Below are 27,860 nucleotides of genomic sequence, written 5' to 3' on the forward strand. Positions count from 1 at the left end.
CAGAAATACAATATTATCAATACTCAATGCGTATAGAAACGTTTGAGAGCCAAGTACCGTGTAAAGAAATGATGAATGTCAACATTAACTGTGCTAAGTAGGTGTTGCGAATTGCCGGTTAATTTTTATGGGATCTACAACCTGTATAAAATACCGAATTACTGTTTTAGGCTGAGTATAAGATTTTCGTTTTAGCGATTTTTTCATAATTTATGTAAAGACGTAATAACGGACACTATGTGTTAAATTGACCCTTAGTAATTAGAAACGAGTGAAAAAGGGTTTTTGATTTGTATAAGGAAATTGGTAATGTCAATGTTGTAATTTACTAACGCGTACTTATTTAAAAGATGAAGTAGTATATTGCACTCGTCCAAACACATGTCGTTACAAGCAAATATAAAATAACTTGCTTTTATTTTGAAATATCTGATTTAATACTAGTAATTGATGGTGTTTTGGTAGCAAGTCTGTTAATCCTGATGTAAAGTGTTTGTCATCATAAAACTCCATTATATTTTCTAGAGCCATTTCATTTTTCAGGGTTGAATTAGTATTTGAAATTTATATAAACTTGAACCAGTGTATTTTGTAACTGTACTTCTTTTACTAGTGAATGGGAATAACTAGGTTTATTCCGTTTTGTTCGTTAACCTTACAGTATCTATACACATAGTTAATTGGAAAATAGTCCCTGGACATGATTATATTTAAAATTATACTTTCTACTTTAAGTTCTTTCACCCCTAGATCACTGAAGATAAATCCATGATTGATATTAATTGTTTCATTCACGAAAACAGATTATCAGCTAGTAAACTTATGAAAATCTGGAAGGATTAGGAAACTGTTTCATTCTAGTCTAAAACTTCTCAGCAGTAGCAATCTACGAATTTAGAATGTGGCTGAATTTAGGATCGACATATCTTACAACTTTCTAGTGCTTTTCGGTTTTCGATTTCATTCCACATGAAGTCGTATCATAATGGACCTCTTTAATTTGTTCAGAACTTTTACAGAAGTTAATGATTAGTTATTACATAGTTTTTCTTCATAACTTGAATTAGAAGGAAACATTAATCAGTTAAGATGTTAATCACGAGGAGAGATTTCAAAATAATTTATTAGTTGAATTCATAAGTTAATTGAAACTAGACCTTCATGGAAAACCTAGAAGCACTATGAATTTCATTACAATTTTATGATCATGATATTATTTACTGTGAGTTTAACCAACTTCACTTGATCATACATTATTTTGTCATCCATTTAAAAAGTGTTAACTGTTTTTACCTGGGAGAGAAAACTATTACACGAAACATAAATGTCTAACGTTATTTGACCTTATAGAGGCTGCTATATCTTTTCGTGTACTTGAATACTTAAAGCAACTAATTGATATCATTGTCAGTACATGTATTTAAACAAAAATTTGTTTTTTTTTATATCTGTTTTCTTCTTTATATCAAGTTTCAAAGGGATAAAATAGAATCAATGTTTATTTAGATGTAAATGTCAATGTATATTAGATCTGCCGTTTGAATAAATAACTCTAACTTGCTTGTATGTTTGTAGTACAGATTTAAGGATAAATCAAAAATATGACAGATTTTATTGGATGTTTAGGTAAAATTATATTGGATCTTCTTTATATTCATTGCGATTAGCTTAAGTGTATTGGTATTTTAGCATAATATTAGGTGGTTAATGAAATCAATGCTTATGTTCTCTTTTTTACAGGGAAATTTTTCCAAGTAACCAGTCATTAGTAATAATGGCAATTATTAAGGAAGAAAAAAAGACAGTTTTGTGAAGATGTTGTCATGTCATTAAAAGTGAATGCAATATTTGTCCAGTGCTGTCTGTTATTCACTGGTTATCTAAATGATATTGATAGGTTAAAAATTAGAATTGACTTTAACCGTTATTAGACATTAAACCAAAATATATATCAAATGTAGTTCAGAGTTATCATAGTCATTTAAGGTTGAATAGAAGATCACCCTCTGTATTCCATAGAATTACAATGACGTGTTCAAAACTCCGTGAAAATGTTCATTGGTTCTAAAACACCATGGTGTATACAATAAAGATGAATTTCATTTAAAGATGATATTCAATATTATTAAGGGATTAGTATGTACTAAGCATTATTTCCGCAAGAGTTTATTTTCTATGAACTAATTTCGAATAAAAAATCATGTTCAAAGTGTTACCTAGTTAAAAATAATTCTTATCATTATACTGTAAACGGTATAGATCGATAAACACTAACGGAATTTACAATATAGTGTTATGTGTAATGTAAGTCTAAAACAATTCACTGTTGTGTTCTAAACATCAAAACATTGTTGTTTACGTGACCTAATTTACAAGAAGTTACAATTCCCAGAAGTTTTAAATTTCTGATTGTAATTTGCTAAAAGTAATAGCATTAAAATGTTAATTTATGATACATACTTGCTTTAACACTTTTGCAATTTGAAATGATAAAGAACAACCAATATTTATTTGAACAGGATTTGTCATGTTGAGTTCTTTGAATACTGTCTATAAAATGGATGATGGCCAGCAGTGGAATTTAGGACGCGTGTTCCGTCCTATTTAGGACTCGTTAGCTAGATGTACCTGCATCCCAGATTTGATGTCCACTCCGGGACAAGCTAGTGGCTATCTGGACTCAGTAACTAAGTGGAAAAAGCAGTGGCGTTTGAAACGTAAGATACTGAGTTCGAGTCCCCGGGTGAAAACCAACCCTGGGATGCAGGTACATCCGGCTGATAAGTCCCAAATAGAACGAATTACGCGTCCTGGATTTCACTGCTAGCCATCATCCATCTGTGCTTATAATGATTGTGGCTTAAGGCGATATCGAGGCGATCCGCAGAGGATGCATGCATACTAATATGAGACTAACCAATTACGGTCCTGGGAAGATTCAAACAACCAATACAAAAATGAATGTCTTTAAAATGTTTTTCAAAATTTCACCAATCCATATTTCATTCGTTTTAAGTTTAAATAATTGGGATGGCGGATGGTTATACCATAGGTTGTTTATATTAAACTTTCTTTTCTAAAAATAAATTTCAAACATACTGCCTAATACTAAAAATTTCGTCCTCCAGAACGCTCTAAAAAGTATGAAGAGAGATGAATAGATAGTATTCCATTTCGGAATTCGATATCTCGAAATATTGGAAATAGAATGAAGTTGGAAGTAAGGCACATTCTATTCCAAATCAACAGTTTAGAGAAGTTATTCTTGTTGTGAGACTTTTAAGTCATGATTTTCACTAAACACTACGTTATGGCTGTACACTACTGTAGAGTAACCACAAACTAGGAATAATGAGCTATCCAATGTTAGCTGGTTTTTAGAGATTTCTTAACTGATATCAACTCATGAAAAAGATTATCTTCATATCAGCTACTCCACGTATCTTTTGTTTTAATTTTTTCACTCGGTGTTTATATACTTCCAGGAGTAATTCAACTAAGAAAAAGGATAATCAACTTATCTAAAATCTCTTAATTGTTTATCGAAAATCATTCAAGTACTCTTAACGTTCAAAATCAATTCAAAAATAAACAACGTTAAGTATACATGACAACATAACACAATAAGTCTACCTCTTTATGAAGATTTCTTGTAGTGATTTGAAAGAATCTTGGCAGAATATCAACTGTGTTCAATTTATTTAAAGTTATCTCGTCGTATTTTGACTGTTATGCTCAATGAATTTAAAACAGTCTCTTATAGTGGTTGACTGTTTATAAAAGTGGAAAATAGCAGTATTTCAGATAAGATTTCAGTTGATAACAACAACAGAATAATACATTCATTTTGTTTGTTGTTATTAAATTTATATTGTGGTTAACAACAAATCATTGTTATCAGGTCGTGGTTGATTTTTACGATTATGAGAGGCTGGTATATACAACTGAGTAGTCGCAAATAGAATAAAACGTACATTCGGCATTGCAGTTAGCTACAGTCCAAACAATATTCCGAAAAGATATATATGTTGAAGCTATAGTGTGGCAATACTGATTTATACTTGTGATGGCTACATAAAAAGCAAGTAAAGTAGTGAGCCAAAAGGACTGTCAAAAATAAATTTTTAACTGGCATCATACTAAGACAATGACAACAGCGAAGGAAGGGAGCACTATCATGGGAAATAACTAAAGTTTGAATACCTGAACTATCTTGATACCGGTCAATAGGCTGTATGGATTTGTTTTCTGACCAAGACTAGAAATTACTTGATTTTATTCATTGAGAGAATATGCAAAAGTAAAGTCCTTTGTGTGACTGGCTCGTGATAACTTTGATGAGATTATTTTAATTCCTGTACTTTATTTCTAACGGTTTGAAACAAGTTAATATAATATTAGAAACCAGTTATGTCAGGAGTGGTATAATTATTATTGATGACGCTAGATGATCCTTATCCTAAATTATAAATTGATTGAATTTAGAAGTTCGACCGATCCGACTTCGTACTCTAAAGGTTGAGCACTCACTTCTTACTGATAGAGAATCCTATATAAAAAAGACCTATGTAGTACTCTTTGGTTTTCATCAGTACCGAAACGTAAGTCAATCCTTAAAGAATACCGTCTATAAAGAGACTAAAGAACCATTCGAAAATTGGCATCACCCATATAAAGCATTGGTATTCGAACGAAGAATATGTCTAACCAGTAAATTCATTTCATATTCTACAGTGATGAGTATACATTGTTGATCGTAACGGATAACCGTATTTAAGACAATAAACTTGTTTTCTAATAACTGATTACGCATTTGAAATCTGTAATAAAGTTTGTTGTCGTTGAAAATTGTTAAGATTGCATATATATGTTTATTCTATACTGGAGTAGGCTTGTTATGTAAATAAAATTTGAACTTAATAGCCCAAATCAACATTGGAAACGTGTTTAGAGAAATAATAATAAACATAGTAAATGTCCGATCGAATGTTATACAGTATACATGAAGGGAAATTATTAATATAAGGGATAGTAAATATGATCAGTACTAGATACATTGTTCAAATATATATTGACAACAACTAAATTAAATGTATGTTGAATGAAGAAATATGCAGGATAAATAGATCGATAAATTGGATATATTGGATCAATTAATAACAGATTTGATTACAAATGTTTTGGTTTGAGGCAAACCACTAGTAAGAAAATAGATTCAACATGCTCTTTTTGAACTGATTGCTTTGGTTTTGAATTTGTATTCATATCGCTTGTAATGGGGGGGGGGCAAAGTTCAACTTGCACCTCCGTGTATTGCCCTCTGGATAATGGGTGATCTTTCTCCTCATGAACTAACGTAAGCGGCAACAGCGGAGAGTGGAATGGCCAACCACTTGTATTGTTTAATGATTTGGAGCTAGTTAGTTTTCGACAGATTATTAATGACATGGTAGATTTTTTAAAAAAAGTTATATTTTGTCTAATACTCTATCTGGACTAGATGAGTTAGAATAGAACAATTGTCAATACTATATATCCACTTAGCAACACTGAAAGTTATTCTCAAGTACATGTTGAACAATCTTTAATTACTTCTTAGTTGATGATTTACTTAACAGATAAACGCTGCTACAAAACATTATATATATATATATATATATATATATATATATATGTATATGTATATATATATATATATATATATATATATATATATATATATATATAGCAAATGTCCCCCTCTATTTCAACCATATTTTCTGAAGAGATAAACAAGTTTTAGACGGTCAAAATAGTAACGCTATCAATCAATCAACTCATTTATTTATCGGCGAGATTATAATTTATGGACGAACCAATCACGTATAAGATAAAGGTCTTGGATTTTGGCATTACATTCATCCATTTGGCTAAATAGAGTTTTGGCATTATAGTTGATATCAATTAGTGATGAAAGCCTTAAATCTAATTCCTGACCATAATCATCAAATGTAAATGATAATTTTAATTCCTCACACAGATTTATAACCGTAATTTAGTTCTAGTTATTAGATGGACACTCACAAGGTCACTTTGGCGTTGTTCAAAAGTCGTCCATAAATTATAGTCTCACATTATCTATACTTATAATTTCACTTAGTTGTCCCAACAAAGTGATACTAGAACTGTGGTGGAAAATGAATATTTTTCCGTGCTTAACAAATCATCAAATATATAATCGTGAATTATTCAGAATGTAAATGACGAATTTGATCGGAGCTAATCTAAACTCACTTAATATATAATTCTCTGGATTGGATATTAGCTCTTTTTTTTGTTGTTGTTGTTAATTCTTGACTCATTTTTCAAACGTTACTAGTTTTTGGTTTCTAATTATCTAAACTATTTATAACTCTTTAATAAAAAGAAATGTGTGAGTTCCATGTTTTTTTTTTCTTCTTCTTCATCATCATCTTCAGTAGTATTTATTACTTTATACTGTTCGTTATTTCTGGATCACTATCGTTATGTATGTATCATTCACTGTTTTTTTTTTCTTCTTCTGTATTTCAACCAATCAAACAAAGTAGATTGAACATTTAAGAATATGTGGGAGATTTACACTATAATATGATTGACTAACTAAATAGTTATAATGAATTTTATCCAATAATGTAATGACAAAATATGATTGTATTATTTGTGTATTTAACGATGTATATGTTTACTTTGAATGGATAAAGAAAAAAGCTTATCTTTTCAATTTTTATGTTTATCCTTATATTAGAAGAAGAAGAAGATTCAAATGTATTACAGTTGATAGATAGTGAGAATGTAATTACACTATTACCATTCTAATATGAATGATAAAGTAATAAAATAGTATAAATGAAAATATTAAACTATAAATATGGATCTAATTAAATCTCTAATGATTATTATAATAATGAAAATATAAGCCGAATGCAATCATCATTGGATAATCAAAATCAAATCAAAATGATTTATAGGTATGTTGTTAAGTAGATGAATTACATCTTAACATTTTATCATATTCTTATTATAAATAAGAAGTCCAGACAAGTCAGCTGGAATTATTTAAATTTCAATCGCTGAGATTATTTCAAATATAATTTTCATATATAATGACTCCTCTTTACTCGGCGTCCAATTTCTGTCAGCTCACTGAAGACAATGGTATACAGTGGCGCAACTTCGTGGATTGGTTAAAGTTAGACATTAACACCATTGTATGCCAGTTCAGTGGTCTAGTTGGTTAAGTGCTTGGCGCAAGACTGATAGGTTCTGTCAAACTATTCGTTCTAATCTTGACGAATATTCGTATAAATTTGTTTTTTTTATTTTTTCTAAATTTTATTTGTTTAAATATTAATTAATTTTATTGATTTTGATGGAGTTTTATTTAATGAGCTGGATGGTTTCGTTGTGAAGCTCTCATTATTCCTCTGAACAACATCATCAGCACAAAACTTCAGATAGAAGTTTCATGATCAAACTATCCAACTCAAAGAACAAAACTCAATTGAAATTATCCATCTGAGCTAGAAATCTTCTCCATCATTTATAAAATTTATTGATATCAATTAGGTGCCAAATATATGTTGTACTTTTAATGGTTTGCTGTGAAATACTTCTACATTTTCTATTTCATGTTTATTTTATATTTCTATTTTCTCCAAATAAATCAAAGAATTCTAAAAGAGATTACTGATTAATATAAGTAGTCTTTCATTAGGTGAAAATCACTTTAGGTTATTAGTCAAATGATAGTACAAAACTGAAATAGAAATTAATTTCTTTTTTTATTCAATGAAAAATTAACTGATAATGTAATTTAATCTAATTAGTTTGATCAATTAGTTGAAATAATTTGTATCAATCAGTATGGAGTTGTGGAGATTAAGATCATTAATCGATGAGTGTTAGACCACCATTGAAAACTTGGAAGTACTGGACGGCCGATTCGTCCTACTATGAAACTCCTCATCAATGCGCATCCACGATCATGCACTCGGAACTCAAACTAGGAACCATAGGCCTCGTGCCAATACACTTAACCTTTAGACCACTGAGCCGGCATCTAACAGTGTTAATGTCTAGCTTCAACCAATCTATGAAATTGAGCAATCATCTTCCATTGTCTATGGTGAGTAACTGTCTCACAATTGAAACGGACTGATTTCATTTGTCACGGCTTTTCACTAGAACTCCAAGAATTACCTCTTGAAGCTAGTCACTGGAGATAATAACTTGAAATTAAATTGAGTTCAGTAATGAATATTCTAAGATTAGAGTTTCGTAAGATTGTGATATCACACTAAGCAATTATTGTTGAATCAATTAATGCACTTATGGATTATGTTCGGTGTGTGATGATTAGAAAACTTTGTAATCAGTTTACATGTACTGTGTATACTTTAAGAAGAAATCAATATTGTGAAGCTTCATATTTTATTTAAAATTAGGACAGATATAACTGTTACATAACAAGAAGTTTACGCTTATCACTATAAAAATAACATTTTATTGCTTTTTTATTTTTATACTGTTTAAAATAACTTAAAGATAAATATTTAACATCTGTGAAGAATTCACTTGAAAAGTCATTAGAGCTAATTAAGAAACACAAGTGATCCAATATAAATGACCTGAGAATACATCCGATTCACTGATGAAAATTGATTTTATTATTAGACTTTCTATAATCCGATATATAATTATTTATTCTGGTTAGCGTCGTTTTAATAAGGCTGTTTTCTACGGGATGGGATTGCTGACTCCATACTCAACTCTCTTCCTTTATCCGGGCTTGGGACAGGCAGTAACCCTAGAAGAGCTACTGGCAGCCTATGATCTTCCACGAAGGGTAACAGGAGAGACAATCAATGTACATTCAATTTTATTTTAAATGTTTTTTAATTAGCAAGAAAATGTAGATGAAATCAATTTCCTTTGAATAAATTGCCTAAAAGAAATGCTAATTTTTCTCTTAGAAAATTTCAGAATGTAATAACTCTTTTTTGGATATTTATACGTGTAGAACACTTGACAGATTTGCTTTAAATCTAAATGATACGATAAAAATATAAAATTTTTTATATTTTTATTATTAAATTGATATCATGAGTGAATCATTGTTAGACTACTATTGAAAACCTGGAAGTACTGGACAGCCATTTCATCTTAGTATGAAACTTCTCACCAGTGCGCATTCATGATCCTGCACGCGGGACTCAAACTCAGGACCTTCGATTTAACATTGATCCACTCATAATATCAATCTAAACTCAACAATATCCACAATTCTATACTAATAGCTTTTATGATTATACAATTTTGAGTATTTAGACAGATCATAAACTTTAAGTCACAATACGTAACTAAATTTTTCAGAGATAAGCTAAGATTCATATTCTTAAAAATCCAAAAGAAAAAAATTGGACAACGGATTAAAATGGCCTCCAAAATGTATGAATTACAATAGTGGCAAGACACTAGTTTATGAATATAAGTTATATTAAGAAATGTAAACTGACTGATGTTATATTTATCTTTATTATCAAAATACAGAAAAGAATGTAATACTGCATAACACATAAGTATGTTAGCGAATCAGAGATTGATTAAGGTATTCAATATATAACTATAATTAAAGATAGATATGTATTTAACCATTTGATGTAACATAGTTGAATTAACATTATATTAGCTAATTATGTAATTTAAAGTTAATGTAATTAATTAGAGACTGAAAGGTTTGTTAATAAATTTGTTGAAGTTGGTAAATTAAAGAAATTTCAATAAAAGAAAAATATATAAAGAATTTTATAACCAAGTAATTTAATTAAGATTTGGTTAAATCAAAAACAAATCCACATTTTATTCAATCATGTACTAGTCAGTAGACAGAATATTCTAATTTGTCGATGATATTGATTAATGATTGTACTATATTACCAATCAAAAAGAGTTGATAAATAAGATCTTTATATATTTCAAGTATATTCTTAAGTTGTAAAATCATCAAAGTACTAGTAATAGTCATTAGTTGGCTATGGTGACACTTGAGGAGGAAGCCAAAAGAGGAAGTTTAGAATTGAAAGTCAGTGTAGGAGAAATAATAGGAATTGAAGAGAGAGGTTAATTATGAATACAGTGGTCTTGAGTGCTGTTAGAAGCATGAGAGCGGTTATCACTTCCCGATTTCCCTCACCGTGGGGGGTTCTTCCGGAGGTATCTGTAAAGGAAATTGGATTAGAGGTGGTCTTAGTGACCTGAGAGCGTGATCGTAGTGCCCAAGGTCGGTCACACACGACCTTTTTATGAGTAATTTTTGTGTTAGCTCCGTACTTGTTGAGACCTTACCGCCGGAGACGGATATCCGTGAGATAAGGCGAGGGTCGACCTTTTCTAACCCCACCCCTACTTGTGGGAAGGCAGAATCGCTGTCATGCTGGTTGTCTGAAAGAAACACCTTAATGCTGTCACACCTCTGTACAGTCAGCAGTACGACTTCGCCTTCGGACCTTGAGTTTGTTGCTTTTATTCTTACCGTTCTTCAACCGACCTGTCTGGCATGGTAGGGCCTTGAGGGACGGTTGTTTCAGCCAGTATAGCTCAATTGCCTCATCACGATAGGCAAGCCAGAACACTATGTCAAGGTAGCAACAACGGTCCGTTGTTCTTCTTGTTGTATTAATGAAGTATGGCACATATGTGCCCGGTCCTACGTTGTAACTGACTGACTAACTGAATAGTCATTAGTTGAAATTGGCCAAACAACTGTCCTAATCCTCTGTAATTTTCGACGATTCCTCTGATAACATCAAATTCTGATAAAATATTCACTTAATGAATAATAAGAATGTAGGCGGTAAATTTGTAAATTTATATGAAATTGATCATAAGCAACTTTCTTTTTTTTTCTTTCAAAAACAAGATCTACATTTTCATTATCAGTAAGTTGTTTTTCATTTTATTCTTATTTCTTCAATATCTCAACTAAATATGTTTATTATCTACAAATTCTGAAGCTAATAAAAGAAACACAATATTTGAAATCTAAGAAAAACTAATAAATTGTATTTATCAATTCATCTGTTTTTGGCATTCATCAAAGGTTAAGATCATGAGTCAGTTGAAGCTAGACCACCATAGAGAACCTGGAAGCACTGGATGGCCGTTTCGTCCTATTGTGGGACTACTCAGCAGTGCGCATCCACGACCTCGCCCCCTGCGATGTTCGAACCCAGGATTTGACCACTAGACCACTGAGCCGGCATCCAATGGTGTTAATGTCTAACTTCAACTAACTTCATCAAAGGTTTTATTTAAATGTAGTAACCAATGAAAAATTTACCTTTTCTTTTTTTGAAGGGTAATAATTTGTTTTGGATAATGAAGTTTTATTGTTATTGTAAACAATGATAACAAACTGATTTTTCAATAGAGATAATATAATCTAGATTCAAATAGTAATACTTGTTATTTAAATTTGCTTGTTTACTGAAAGAAATTAATGTATATTTCCACTTAAAGTATTTTGTAAACTAGTGAAGTGAACGGGAACACAAATGGGGATAACCAATATGTTTTAAAACAAAATTACAGAATATCTTGATGCAATATGAGAACCATTTGTAAATTTTCATCATTTGTCCTTCACACTCTATATGATGCTTTCAGTTCACGATTTTCTTTCTATTTCCTATTATATTCCCTTCAACTCGATCTTGTTAGCCTTTTGCTGACAGTCATTCAACTTTTGATCTGTGTAACATACTGTGGTGTGTGCTACAGATGTCGACTGATATAAGTAGTATGCATCATCAGTCAAATGTGAAACACCTGGAGGTAGAAGGTTAAGATCGAAGGAAAGAAAACGAGAATAGAGAATGATTGATGTGGAATCAAAAGAACAATGAAGTCTGAGACGATTGATTGTTATTTGAAGAAGGAACAGTCAAGTTTGAGACAATTGATTGATATTTTGCAAATGAATTATTTACTATATGGTTCTCAGTTGTTAATAAGATGTTCTGTAAATTTGTATACAAATGCATTCGATTGTCCAACTTGTCTGTTGACATGTTGAACACTAGTAGCGGACTATTCTCAGGATTGAATTTCTAAAACAAACCAAAAAAACAATTCGGCTTTCCAATCTCTTGCATTACTACCGATAGATGATGTTTTATTAAAAAAACTTCCATTAACCTATAATTATTGAAGAAACAATATAGCTTAACTTATTTGTAATTAAATTTCATTCCACCTAAATAGTTTTCATAAGCTACAATGAGCATGGGAACAATAAATCAAATATCTTTTTCCCCTAGTAAACTTTAATTTGTTTCTTTCATTTTTAATTTATGAAATATTACTATTCTCTAGCTAATTAATATTGATAAGTTATTACAAATTCATTGTTAAACCTAAATAGATAAATATATATTTGGATTGGTTGAAATTATACATTAACAACTTTAGATACCGGTCAGTTCAGTGGTTTAAAGGTTAAGCGTTCGTTTGCGAGACAGATAGTTCCTGTGTTTGAATCCCGGGGGGCGTGATCGTGGATGCTGAGTACGAAACGGCCGTCCAGTAATTTCAGGTTTTCCATGGTGGTCTAACTTCAATTGACTCATGAATTTAACTATTAACTTACTAAAACCTCCACAAAATCCCTTTCTGATTAAAATATATATTTAGTTTAATAATTTAGTCTTTTTATATAAAGAGTAAATTTATTAGTGTTCTTCCTATGTTTAGCTATATTAAATGCTATATACAGTGATTTTATTGAAATAAACTTGAAGTGTTGTTTACTTGTAATTGAAAAGAATATTTACGTTAACTAGAGTGAATACTTATTCAATTGATTATTATTTATATTCCCATTAAAATTGGTATTTACATAAGAGTCAATAGAACAAAGGTATCCTAGTTTTTCGATCATAAATTAAATAGTGACCAGTAAACAACAAATGGATTTTGTTGCATTAGTATAGGTAAATAGTTCTGATTTATAATGTAGCTGAAATAAATTTTATTGTATTATTATATTATACAGGGAATTGATCATTTTGTCTTCATTATCTGAAAATGTGAACCTTTTTGTACTTCTTTTCTTTAAAAAAAAACTTTCTACAATAGATCACTTTTTCTTACAAAATAAATGTCGTTCTTTAGATCAAATTTTGATTGCTCGATTGTCAATGAATTTCTGAAACATGCTGTGAGTGAATATTATTAGGAAATATTAGGGTACACAGAAATAGTTATACATAAATAATGTAATTATGATGAAAGTGCATATGTAAGTAACTCGCTGAAGACAATAGTGGATGTGTCATTAAATTTCGTGAATTAGTTAAAGTTAGACATTAACACCGTTTGATGTCGGCTCAGTGGTCTAAAGGTTAAGCATACAGGATCCTGGTTACACACTGTTAAAGAGTCTCATACTAGGACAAAACGGCCGTTCAATACTTCCGTATTTTCGCTGGTAATCTCATTTTAATCGATCCATGATTTAAAATATATCAATTATACTCACATTTTAGAGTGTTCATTTGAAGCCTTTTACAAGAAATTTCAGCTGGTAAAGAATTTATCAAACTACTAATAACACTAATGTATGGATAGAATACAATAACTCGGTAATAAAAAAAACCTTTTGTTATATCCTAGTGAAGATTACATTACGAGTAACTTCTGAGACTTATTAATGGACTAATATTAATTATATATTCTCTTGGTAGAAATATTCAGTAACTAGATTATGTATATCTATATTCCCTTTGTTATAAGCTTTATTTTCACCTATAATTTATTATTGTACAATTTACTGTTCTTAAGCTATGTCCAGTTTATTGACTACTGCCTCCCCTGTTCACAGCCACTTTTGGATTTATTGTGTATGATTGTCATTTCCTATTTTATGGTGCGTTACGGTCTGTTTGGTTGATATATAAACCCAGTATGTCTGAAATAAATGATTCGCGTAGTGGAGGCTGTTGTTGGCATTGTACACTCAGCTGTACGGGCTAGTTGAGCAACTGACCAATATGACTCTAGGTTGATCAGATCGGTCGAATTTGATTGGTTTAGTACAGTATTTTGATTGGCGAATAGATGACATGATAACTAGCGGGCCATAAAGTCACAACAATAGGCGACGGGGATGGGATACAAACCAACGCGGGGAAACCCCACCTTTTATTAATCAAAATTTCGCAGCTGTTTTATATTGTTTTAATGTACTAAATTGCCCCTCCCCCTAAAAAAAACAAGCACATTCCAGTAAAATGCATTAATTTCTAAGTAGGACCTAACACTACGAATGTAATTGTCTAGTTTTCACAAATCGAAAAAAATTTTCTTACAGAATATAATAAAGTTTCAATTAGATTTTTTAATGGTTTATCTTGTCTATCAATTAAAAATTATTAAATGATGTAATTTACCATACTGATTTGTTCTATTTTATATTCAGTCAATAAGCATAAATTAATAATTACACACAATGATCATATTTATTTCATTATTATTATATATGGAATTTAAAATAACAACAAACGTGAATCAAAATGATTGACAAGTTGATTAATAAACTAACAAGACAAATAAAAACAATCTATTTTATTCATTGGATGAATGTCAATTAAGTTAACTAGAAATGATTGTCTACATATACCATAAAATCTGGACGTTCATAATGTATAACATGCAAAATACTTGATAATAGTATGGTATGTGCTACTTATATTGATATAAGTAGTATATGACGCGAGTTAAAACGTAATGTCTGGCAGCCGAAGATGGGGGAAGATTAAAAAAGGAAAAGTGGGAACACAATGCAATTTGTAAAAAAACGCATGAACGATGAAATGTAAGACAATCGATTGATGTTTGCAACAGGAACAGTCCAGGTTGATGGATTGATATTTTGCAAATTAACGATTTACTATACGGTTTTTCTATTTTACAGAGTAACTCTGTAATTTTGTGCCATAATACATTTGGTTGTCCCCACCCGCCTTCTGTTCACTATAGTGGTTACTTTAATAGAATAAGGAAGCAATAATTGATGTGAATAAAACGCTTATTTCCAAATAATTATCTCTGGATTATTTTCATTATGTTATGTATTCAATATTGATTTATAATGAACAAAATGGAGTTACTATGATGTGTGATACTGATGTTGACAGATATAAATAATATGTATCATCAATCGAATGTGAAATGCTTGAAGGTAGAAGGTTAAGAAGATCAAAGGAAGGAGAACGAGAATAGAGAATGATTGATGTGAAATCAAAAGAACAATGAAGTCTGAGACGATTGAATGTTATTTGAAGAAGGAACAGTCAAGTTTGAGACAATTGATCGACATTTTGCAAATGAATTATTTACTGTATGGTTCTCAGTTGTTAATAAGATGTTCTGTGAGTTTGTATTCAAATATATTCGATTATCCCTACTTGCATTAGTCTTCACTATACTACAATTGGAAGTGTTTCCTTAACGAATCCCATTTATTTATTTGGGATTAACATGGGAATCTAGAAAATCAAGAGGTTTATATTTAGTTCTACAAAAATATCCTTTGTTTTGATTACTAAGTAGTCCAGGAATTAAAAGTGTAATGATCCCTTCATTGAAGTCACATTAATATCATATTATTAATTAGTTAACTCTGAGTAAATTTTCACTTTTATTCAAAGGATTAGAAAGTTTTACTAAAACCTCAATAATTTATACGTTAATTTCTTTATTATTATTATTATTAACACTGTGGATGATGGCTCAGTGATCTAGAGGTTGTGTTCACGCGTAAGACTGAAGGTCTCAAGTTCGAATCTTGTGTGCGGGATTGCTGATATGAGTTGATGAGGAGTCCCGTAACAGGACGAAACGGCTGTCCAGTGTTTCTAGGTTTTCAGTGGTTATCTAACATTGGTCAGTTCATGATACCAATCCGAAAGTGAAAGGACAGTTTTTAAAAGTATCCAAAGCATCCAATGACATCCATCTTATGTTGGAATGAGTTGACTGCAATTATTTTTGACACCATTGATTTCATAGTTATTATTAGTGAACAATGGAAATTATTTTGATAGTCAATTATGAATATAATGAAACATTACTAGCCATGAGGTCATTGTATAATTTATTGAAATACGGATTAGGTTTAAAACGTTTCGTAAATTACTTTTTAAGGATATTGTAGTGAATGAGAACACAAGTGACGATAATCGAATGTATTCTCACACGAAATTACAGAATCTCTTAGTGAAATCTGAGATCCATACAGTAACCACTTCATTTGCAAAATATCAGTCAACTGTCTCAGACTTCATTGTTCCTTCCACACCAATCACTCTCTGTTCTCATACTCTTTTCTTCGATCTTCTTAACCTTCTGCTGCCAGGTATTTCACTGTCGATTGACGATACATACTACTAATATCTGTCGATATCAGTAGCACATACCACAATATAATGACTTACTATTTGTTAAGATCATATTCATAAACTGAACATTCATTCACATGAATGCAGAAACAAAGACGGTTTTCATAGTTAAAATACTATTTACATTATGATTTGTAAGTTATTATTTAAAGTATTTCACAAAAGCGATAGAACATATTCATTGTTAACAAACTTAAAACTGCTGTCGAAAGTGTATCGAATATCTACTTTGAGGCATTTTTCTAAATTATGGACACCTAAAATCATACACGAAGTAGTTAACAGCAGTAGAAATGTTTGGTGAATGATTCCAGATCAAATAATGAAATTCGATTTTGTTTGTTTCGTACTTTTGTTTATTTACCTAAACAATTTACGAATAATTACCAAGAAAAAATTACGTAATTCGTATAGAAATGAAAATATCAGATGGGTTTTGCGGATATTATAGTAATTTTAATGGTTAAGATCATGAGTCAGTTGAAGCTAGACCATCATGGAAAACCTGGAAGCACTGGACGGCCGTTTCATTTTATTGTGGGACTCCTCAGCACTGCGCATTCACGACCTCGCCTCCCTGCGAGATTCGAACCCAGGACCTACTGGTTTCACTCGCGAGCACTAAAACACTAGACCACTGAGCCGGCGTGATCTTAACTATTGAAATAAAATATGTTGAAATTAGGGATTCCCTAATTTTCTGAAAAACAGAGACCTCTAGTTAGTCAGTAAAATGAAAAACTATTGCAATCTGATTTGCTGGTCTATAGTTAATATATTTACGACATGGCTCAAGCATAGCTATTTTCCAAGAGTTTTGAAACGGATATTTAGAACTGAATGAGTAAATATTTATTTCGCGGTAAATTTGATTGAAAATGAAATTCGAATGAGTGATAACCTGGTGGGAGTAAAGGGCCCCCGAATATCCTGATACGGTCGGGGGTGGGAACAGTCAGTTCTCCCTCTCGAAATACTCTCACATAGCTACGCGTATACATCCACTACTAGTGAATTCCTACTCACTGACTTCCTGTGGACTATACCTCTAAGCCGAAGACATGAGGAGTGGTTCCCTATGAAAACCACCTGCGTCGGTTTATGCGTCTGGACAGCATCCTAGCGCTCACGCAAACCGAATGGCGTTGTATGATGCATATGTATTTGGCGCCACTTTGTACCGATGTTTATGTGTTCAAATAAATAAGTTAGTGAGTAAATAGTTGACCAATTGCGCATTTGTTTGTCAGATCTGATTTTGACACTTCATAATTCCATGTAGAGATATAAGGTTTACGTTAAATTATCATTCTTCTCTTGTCTTTCTTTTTTGTTTTGTGTTGAGATTATCATCAACATTTTACTTCTTTTTTAGTCATCGTTCCATTTTTTTCAAAATAACAATCTGATTGATAAGGAAAATTATTTTCTTACGTAATATTGTACACAGTTAGATCTTTATCCATAAAAGTTCATTGGGGTTAAATGGTTGGTTTAAATTATTTAACCGTTTATTTTATCAGATAAAATTCATGCAAAAATTATTTTTTTGGGCTTAATTGTTATCTTCCAGTCGTAACCATTTTGTTCTTGAAGTTATTAAGTTATTAATCAGAAGCTTGATTAGATGACCTATTCAGTATACAGTGAATCGGAGTAACATATACCTATTTATATTCGATAATTTTGATGTTTGATTATAATTCCTTGAAAAAGCTTGGATTAGATTGCTAGGTGAAATGTTGCGTTTACTTCAAATTCATTTGCCAAAATTTTATAAATACATTCTTTCTCTTTAATGTCTCACATCAACTCGGCACCCAAATACTGTGAAACTATTCGGTCAAATTTAAATGAAATTTCTTATTTAGATACTATCACATGTTTAGATGTTAGTTTCAAGATTTATATTGTAATGCATGACCGATATTTCCAAAATCACTTGTGTAAAATTAGGTTATGACGATTCATTTTCTCACTAGTCTCTATTCGTATAATACTGTTCACATGTAAAATGATGAATTCATGTGTATTTCATTTTTATCTTTGTGCATGAGGTGAACACAAATTATACATTAAAGTTAGCTAAGTACTTAATTTCATTGTATGTGAAATAATAAATGGATGATCAATGTTGTAAAGCATCTTTTACAAGATAACATACCATATCATTGACTTTCATGTGTTAAAAACGATTAGCAATAAAATTATGTTTATTAGAAACTGTAAAAATTAACAGAAGTATTTCTCATTAGTGCTTATATCGTTAGGTATTGTCAGTTTAAAAAGATATATAGTCTTACTTTCATAGTTTTTATTGTTATGTAGTTAAAACTTTCACATAATGATATTTAAGATGCATTTTGAAATGAGTTGAAAGATAGAACTTTAAACACAACAGTCACTGATCTAATCTCTAAACATATCTAGTACAGCAAGTATGAGAGAGGTGAAGAAGGTTTGCGTTACAATCAGCTATAAACTGGAAACAAGATAAATATAGAAAACTGAAACTATTTACTTCACAATGTGAACGAGAACATGAAATTACAGATCATGTTTGGAAAATATGAGAACCATTCAGTAAATAATTCATTTGCAAAATGTTAATTAATTGTCTCAAACTTGACTATTCCTTCTTCAAATGTAAATCAAACGTCTCAGATTTCATTGTCCTTGAATTTCTATACCGATAGCCTTTTCCCCTGTTCTTTCGTCCTCGATCTTCTCAACCTTCTGCTGCCAGACATTCATTTACTGACTAGCGTTACTTACTACTTATGTTGACATAAGCAGCACACACCACAGTATATTAGAGATTTAAAAATCAAATTTACTTTGAATTCTCTTAAAAGTTATTGGCAAATCAATAAAACAAACCATCCATATCATACTTTACTGACAATTTAAAGTATGTTAATGTGTTGTGTTTATTCGGTAGATAAAATATACTTTCGTTTTTACTAGTTGTGATCAGCCAGTTAGAAGAAGTTGGTTCCTCAAGGAAGCTGTTAATTTCTCGAAGCATTATCTCCTACTAAAATGTAAAGGTCTTATCAGCAATACATTTTTAGGTTAAACATAATGAAAAGTGAGTATCTGAATCCTGAATTTTATACTTTCAATGAAAAATTATTTGTCTAGGATTTTGAATGTGTGAACGAATTTGATCATATGTAGGTGACCACTTCGTATTTCTCTCAACGGGTCAAAATCTTTTATATATTGTCAAATATCTAAATTAACATCATTCAGTAATTTAATCAGACAGGTTGTCATTGATATATTGGTGGTATAAAAGACTCCTATATCATTTCGACAGTGTTTCATTTTTATAGCTAGATGATTTAATAGGGAATCTTTGTTTGTCATTTCAAATAGCACCATTGAATGTTACCTTCCAAATCATCTCAATTTGAACACGGTAATAATTTATGACCTTATTCTTATTGATTTCTATAGTAGTTAGTTTGGAATACTAAGGATTTCGAAATATTACGAATGACCTATTTATATTTTTATCATTAATATCAGTTTACAAGAAAAAATGTATTATTCAGTTATTCGTATTTTTAATTATATTACTGATTTTCCCTATTAATTGATAATTTATGTTATATCATGAGGGATAATTAGGAAAAGACAAACTTGACAACTCCTAGATATTGTAAATTGACCAAATTAAGAAATTAACACCGTTGGATACCAGCTCACTGGTCTGGAGGTTAAACGTTCGTGTGAGGCCTAAGGTCCTCATTTGGAGTCCTGAGTGTGGGGTCGTTGATGTGCATTTATTAAGAGTCCCATACTGAAATGAGATGATTATTCAGTGATTTTAGGTTTTCAATGGTAGTCTAAGATTGATCGCTTCATCATCTTATTAAAAACTATTATTGTATACATGAATTGTTTACTTAAATAAGAAGAATGTGTTAGTGAAGAAAAAAAACTTGAAAATAAATGACGTCATAAGTGTATGAGAACAAATTGTAGACATTGTACTTGAGAAAAAAAGACAGAGAGAATACTTTTACAGTAGAAACAAACAATAACAAATTATAGTCATTTCTATCAAACAATAGACAAATATTCATTTTCGGCGTATACAAAAAACAGAATGTAAACCAGCAATACATAGTATACACTGGATCATTCAGGTGTACGATATAAAAACATTTTTCCAGGTTATCGATTGCTCACTCTCATGGTAAATGATTTTCACGCCTCTATGTTACCTTAATTTAAATACGTCACTAGGAAATAATAAAACAGGATACAAGCTCAAGCTGTTAGTGCTACCTAAGTTTTACTTCAATGATCTGACGTATAATTAAGATAATAATGATAGGAATTAAGTGGTTTTTCGGTTGATCTATTTAAATGTCATTACCAAACTGTCACTGATACTTAGAAGATGCAGTCCTATGGTAACCGGTGACCAACAATAGGTTCATATGCCATTTGTTCCTTCAGGATCCTGGAGTTCATGTGCACTATTGGTTTGGAATCAGGGTTTTCAAACTTCCCTAGATGGATTCTCTGTATTCACCAACCCGGTTGAAGCTCTTAACGTTAGCTTTCCGTCTTCTCAATTTCGTAAACAACACCCTTGAAGCGACAAGGTAGTGAGTAGAGCTTTCCTGACAGTGGCTGTATGCGCGTGACTATGCGAGACGATTTCGAGAGGGAGAGCTGACTATTCCCACCCTCGACCGTACCAGGGCATGTGGGGCCACTCGAACCACCAACCTTCTGGTTAACAGCCGAACACGCTAACCGAATGCATCACGGAGGCAATAATTTTCGAATTAGTATATACAATATTTGGCTAAAAGAGGAATTTCAACTTTCTAACTCCAATACATGATAGTGTAGGAGAAAACCTAATGAGGCAATTTTACTATGTTGCTTGCTTTACAACGTCTGTCTGACTAGACAAAATCTGTGACATATTTAGTGTCATCAGTAAAAAGTATCTACAGTATTGTTCATTATATCATCACTTGAATGTTTCGTATTTGACAATCACTTTAACTGAGTCTATTTTCATTTTACTATCATTTTGTGTTTTATATATTAGTATCTACAATTCTCTCCTAGCGTTATTATACAATTAACGAAAAAATATTTACTAAGCTTTCTAAATTTTAATCTAATAGTTGGTATCATGAGCCACCACAGAAAACCTGGAAACTCTGGATGGCGGTCTCGTCCTAGTATGGGACCCCTTAGTAGTGCACATCCACGATTGCGCCCCGCGGGATTCGAACCCAAGATCTATCTTTTTTTCACGCGCGAACGCCCAACATCTTGACCGCTGAGCTGGCCGTCATCCGACGGTGCTAATGTCTAACTTCAACCAATCCCCGAAATTGACACACACGTCCGCCATTGTCTATAGTGGGTTATTTTCGCACAACTGACCCTGTTTAACTCCATTGATCACTGCTTCTCGCTAGAACTCCAGGAATTACCTCTTGAAGCAAGTCACTAGTGAGCATATGCTGATTAATATCAGAAAAGGGTTTTTGTGGATATTATAGTAATCTAATAGTTGAGATCATGGATTTTATTTGCAATGAATTCAAGGAATTAAAAAAAATACAAAGCATGGTTAGTTATTCAACATGATAATATTTCAATATTCCACCTCACTGTGTCATTAGTGAACTGTAAAAATTACGCTAATAAACTTTGATAAAACAAATTACACTGCCTGAAATTAATTAGAACGAACTAGACCTAAGTTGTTTGTTCTAAAAGCAAATTTTAAAATGAAAACTAAAGAAAAGAAACATTTATCCAGTTGTCGAGAGCTTTTAGCCAATTACCATTACTATACTAGGACGAAAAGACTGTTCAGTGCTTTTAGGTTTTTAATGGTAGTTTAACATGATTTCAAAAGAAACTTATTATTCTTCACAAAACTATATACTGATGGTTAGCACTATGTTTAAAATGGTCAATCATCAACCTATATTTCATACCACTATTCGGATTATTTTTTCAACTGTCACATGATAACATATGTGCTTTATTGACATTTATTCTCGTGTAAACAAGTTATTTAATATGTTAGTTTTTCAAACATTTTATACTATCCTACTATGATGTATACTACTGATGGCGACGGATATAAGTAGTCTGTATCGGCAGTCGAGAGTGGAATGCCTGTTGGCAGAAGCTTAAGAAAATCGAAGAAAAAAAATAGAACAGAATGTGATTGGTATGGAAACGAAGGAACAATCAAGTTTAAGACAACTGGTTGACATTTTGCAAATGAATTACTTACTAAATGGGTCTCCGATTTTACCAAGATACTCTGTAATGTTAATTTTTATGGATTGTTCGTGATATTTGGATAGTTATGATTTTTCGGAATTCATGAACAAGAGAGACGTATTGTTTATCAGCATAATCATTATCCTCAAATAAAAAAGAGTAGCCTGATAATTTAGGTCTTCCAACTTATTTAAATTAGATATATTAATGATAAGAATAAATTTTGTTTTGGCCATTGGAAAGGGTAATTTGTTCTGAATTCATTTTCATTACAACTTTGAGAACTACTACATGATCTCAATAAAAAACTTAATAATCTCCACAACCCCTATACTGACAATGCGAATAGACATTCAAAAATGAGATATATGTATTACATTTTATTGCCCTAATATAATAGGGAACGTTTGTTGACTGAGTGGCTGGTCTTAGCATTGTAATGCCTTTTAATATAAATGTATGTATATATAAACAGCTAAAATGACTTGTATTAGGGCTTAAGTTTCCTTGGTCTGACATGTCAATCTAAATGCATTTCTGAGTCGTGTAGTATAAATTTCGTTTTGTTGCGAATAAAGGAATGTTATAAGTATCTTTTTTAAAAATATGATACATAAATACAGGATTTTTTTATAACATAGGCTCGATAAACCTTAAATAGTTAGTACTCAATATATACTTCAATTGACCTGTATATTCAATAGGACTGTGAGCTTATTAATTAGAATGAATTCAAGGGACCTTGAGTGTGAGAAGTAACAATCACATTTCAATTGATAATAATTTAGTCAGATAAATTTATGTTTTGATAAATAGTGGGGAAAACCGACATGTACTTTGAATAAATTTTGCTTTATTGAACCTGAGGCTGTGTTTGAAGTGAGTTCAAGTTTGATCACTCTTGTTAGATCTTGAATAATCCAAGATGAATGTCTTGAGCTGTCAAAAAATATCTTGCCGTTTTATATTAGCTATCTAATCTAATTATTAATTCAAGTTCATTACCAGCTGAAGATTTAATCAAAAAGACTGCTAACTGTTCACAATATTTATATTTTGATATGTGAATTTTTAAACAACTGATAAAAACTATCAAAAACTACTATTGTAGCGAATGTGAGCACAGGTAGGGACAACCAAATCTGTTTTAACACATCATTATTGAATATCTTGATAAAACCTGAGATTCATAAAGTAAACATTTCATTTACAAAATATCAACCAATTGCCTCAGATTTGATTGTCTCTTCGTTTCCATACCAATCACTTTCTATTCTCGTTCTCTTTTCTTTAATCTTTTTAACCATGTACCGCCAGGCATTTCATTTTCGTTAGGTGATACATACTACTTATATCTGTCGATATCAGTAACAAACACCACACTATGATCATTCCTGAAACAAATACCTAAATATAATTTATAATTATTATTAATAAATTAATTTTACTTTTTTTTTGGGGGGGAACATTATTTTTATAATTATTATTGTTTAGACCTACAAACTAAATCTAAAACTAATTTCAATGGTTGAGATCATGAGTCAATTGAAGCTAGACCATCATGGAAAACCTGAAAGCACTGGATGGCCATTTCATCCTATTGTGGAACACTTCAGCAGTGCGCATCCACGATTACGCCTCGTAAGATATCGAATCCAGAACTTATCAGTCTCGCGCGCAAGCGCTTAACCACTAGATCACTGACTCATGACCTTAACCATTAAATTTACTACAATCTCTACCAAAATCCCTTCTGATACTAAGACGAATTGTTCATCCAAAATAAGTTTATAAATGAAAAGTAAAAATTTATTCAATTTAATTGTTTATTCATTTAAAATTATTTTCCTTTAATTCCTTTAATTTCATAATTTCATATTAAAAACAAAAACCAAAACAGTAATTTATTGTGATCATTGCCAAGATTTGGCGGGATTAGTTGAATACAAATAATCTAATTGATAGGATGATAATGACGTAAGCATTGAGGAAAAAAATCGATTTGTTTTCTACTTATTGATTTATACTATAAGAAAATTGGTTTCTTTTTTTTTGTTTTTTAAATTACAGTAGCAATCTTGAATTAATGATTTGATAGTTGTAACAAAATTAGAGAAAATGTATTTTTGGTTTTTATTTATTATCTTTATATTCAGATACTATAACCTACATTGTATGACAATTAATCAATTAAGAAGCAATATACATTCATATGTACTAAATACTGATGATTCTTTTTTTGTATGATGTGTGGTGTACAGGATAAAAAGGGTGTTGTAGTAGCTGTGCTTCGTTAACCAATCACCCTCGTAACCGTTATCATATAATGCTCAACGGTGTTTGAAATCAGAAGGCAAAGGGAAGCAGCGACTACAGGTTTATTAGAAGATAACTCAGACCAAAAAGCAGAGAGGCAAATGAGTGAGTCAGCGAATCGAAAGAGTAGAAAGTGTAGGTTTGAATGTACATGTATATGTATATAGGGAAATGAATGAATCATAGAATCAATTAAGCGGCTAATGATAAAGCTAGCTGAATGAATATATGCGTAGGCGGTAAAGCAATGTTCAAGCATACATATTTCGTACAAGCACAATAATAAAGGTACAAGAAGTTGTTATAGTTCGGATGACTCTGTCCGCTGAATGAGTTAACAAAATGGTTTGACCGAATTAAATGAGAACAAACTCAATTGCGCGTGAGGTGTTATAGTGTTATTTGTTTGTGACGGAACTAAATGAATGTGTTCTTTCGAATAAGCTTTCTTTAAAATCCTAGATATATTTTATAAGTAGTTATGTTTGATTGTTAACGAAACGTTTCACTATGGTTAGATGTTATTTAACTTGTTTTATGAAATTTAAATAGATGGAATTAAAGATAGTTCCTCATGCAAGCTGATAACATCAGGTGAATTATTTAAAATAAGGGAGAACACATAGTAACATGATCGTACCTTACGATTCTATAGGAAGACACATCTATGGTCCCACATAGGGTCAAACATAAAACATTCACTTATTGTTGTGAATAAGCTATCTTAAACAAGAGAATTTATATCTACTAGTTCGAAATTCTGGTTCCTTTAATTTTACTGACTCTTTACTCATTCTCAGTATATAACAAAAATTATATTTAAATCAAACTTATGTCCAAATACTATACAATCAAACTATTCAAGCTAAGTTTTGTTATTTAAATCTTGCAGTCAACTGGTAGGTTGAACACTTCCTCTGTCATGTATATATATGACTATAGGTTTTTAATTTCTAATTAAAGATCCATAATACTTCATGATTGTAATCAATCTAATACTTTAGTTGGCATTGAATTAAACCTGTACGTAAAACTAATTAATCGAACATATATTTGATAATTTAATTCGAATACATCTCAGTCGATTTAAAAGCCTTTTTCACACTGTTTAACTCTTATATTTTCTAATGAATGAACATAAACTTTAATAGTTTACTTGGTAGTTATGTTAGTACGCAGTGTAAAACTGTTTTGGTATGTGCTACTAATGTCGATGGATATAAGTAATATGTATTATCAATCGAAAATGAAATACTTGAAGGTAGAAGGTTTAGAAGATCCAAGTGAAGAGAACGAGAATAGAAAGTGATTGGTGTAAAAAAGAAGAATCAGTCAAGTTTGGGACAGTTGATTGACATTTTACAAATGAAGTATTTACTGTATGGTTCTCAGATTTTACTAAGAGATTCTGTAATTTCGTGTTCAAGTATATTCGATTGTCCCCAATTGTGTTCTTGTTCACTACACTGCTATCTTACAAGATTACATATACAAAAGGGGTTTTGGGTTTAAAAATACAGTATATACATAAATAAATTATTTAACCTTATTTACAAAAATTCTATTGAATGAAGTAGCTATGGTTTATACTTACATTTTAAATGTCAATTAAAATCAGTGTTTTACTTTAGCGTAATTTCAATTGCAACCCAGGAAAGAGTTCGATGGCGAATCCTGGTGGGGACCTTATGCTACTCAACGACGGGTAATAGGCGTAAGTAATTTTAGTGCTATCAGAGAATTGATCATAATTGAAAATCCCTTTCTTTTCTACCAATTCTCACACAAAAAGTGATCGTTGAATTATAAATTTCTTTCTTTCTTTTATTTAAATAGAAATCTTGGCAGCACTGGACTTCGGGTATCTGTACTTAGTTTAGGTAAGTGTATGTTTATTTTGATATAATTTTATGCTAATAAGTTAGTATAATATTAGTACTGTGTTTTGGCAATTAAAAGGTTATAAACCTCTGTAGCTTGTAGCTTTTTTATTTAGTATTCAGTACGCTTCTGTTCCCATACCTCACTAGTTTGTTTAAAAAATAGAGCAAATACATGAGAAATTAGGTACCAGAATAATTTAGACAAATAATCCTTTTCATCATGGAGGTTTATGGACATTATTACTTGTTATTGAGATTGAAGATCGACCTTCATTAGACAATCATTGAATCTAGCAATTGCTGTATAGCTGTTTCACGAAACATGAAATTATAAATGCTCACAAATGGGTAGCCCTATATCAGAACGAACTATCCAGGGCTTCTTGGTTTCAATGGTTATCAAACTTTCGTCATTTTGTGGTCACAGTGAACTAGGCAATGGTTGAATTAAATGTGGTCTGTAATATTTAATTTTAAAAAGCAAATAATAATAGTTTAATTGTCAGATTAAAGGCAGATAGTTTATAATAATAATAATGATCAGATTTTAATAAGGGAAATGATTCAATGAAGAACTCCAATGTCAGGAAAGAAAGTATACGAACACTGGATTATTATTTAGTTAGAATCTAAATCTCTTCATCAGTGTGTGGTCATCACTGTTCACAGTGTTATCTTCATAAATTATAGAAAACATAATACCATAGTTGGAATTAGATGATCCATGTTTATAATGTCATGAAATGAAGTATTCATCTGAACTTCACTTGTTAATAAACTGTTGCATTTCTGACTTGTTGAGTTCACAGATGTTAACATCACTCTTAGAAAGTGTTTAATTAGTATGTCTTAATTAATATATACCAGTCAAATTTTATATGAATGTGGATACAATATACAG

General features: G+C 31.1%; 1 protein-coding gene across 1 annotated transcript in view; it reads left to right on the plus strand.

Annotated features, from left to right (window-relative positions):
- Positions 1 to 6,717: 6,717 nt before the first annotated feature.
- The window catches only part of KCNAB3 (Voltage-gated potassium channel subunit beta-3), a 55,061-nt gene continuing 33,918 nt past the window's right edge, over positions 6,718 to 27,860 (plus strand). The window contains exons 1-2 of the mRNA XM_051214961.1: positions 6,718 to 6,989; positions 26,913 to 26,956. Coding sequence (XP_051068147.1) covers positions 6,943 to 6,989; positions 26,913 to 26,956 — 91 coding nt within the window. The 5' untranslated portion in view covers positions 6,718 to 6,942. The remainder of the gene's footprint in view (positions 6,990 to 26,912; positions 26,957 to 27,860) is intronic.

The sequence above is a fragment of the Schistosoma haematobium genome, chromosome 2, assembly GCF_000699445.3.
Source record: "Schistosoma haematobium chromosome 2, whole genome shotgun sequence".
Lineage (NCBI taxonomy): Eukaryota > Metazoa > Platyhelminthes > Trematoda > Strigeidida > Schistosomatidae > Schistosoma > Schistosoma haematobium.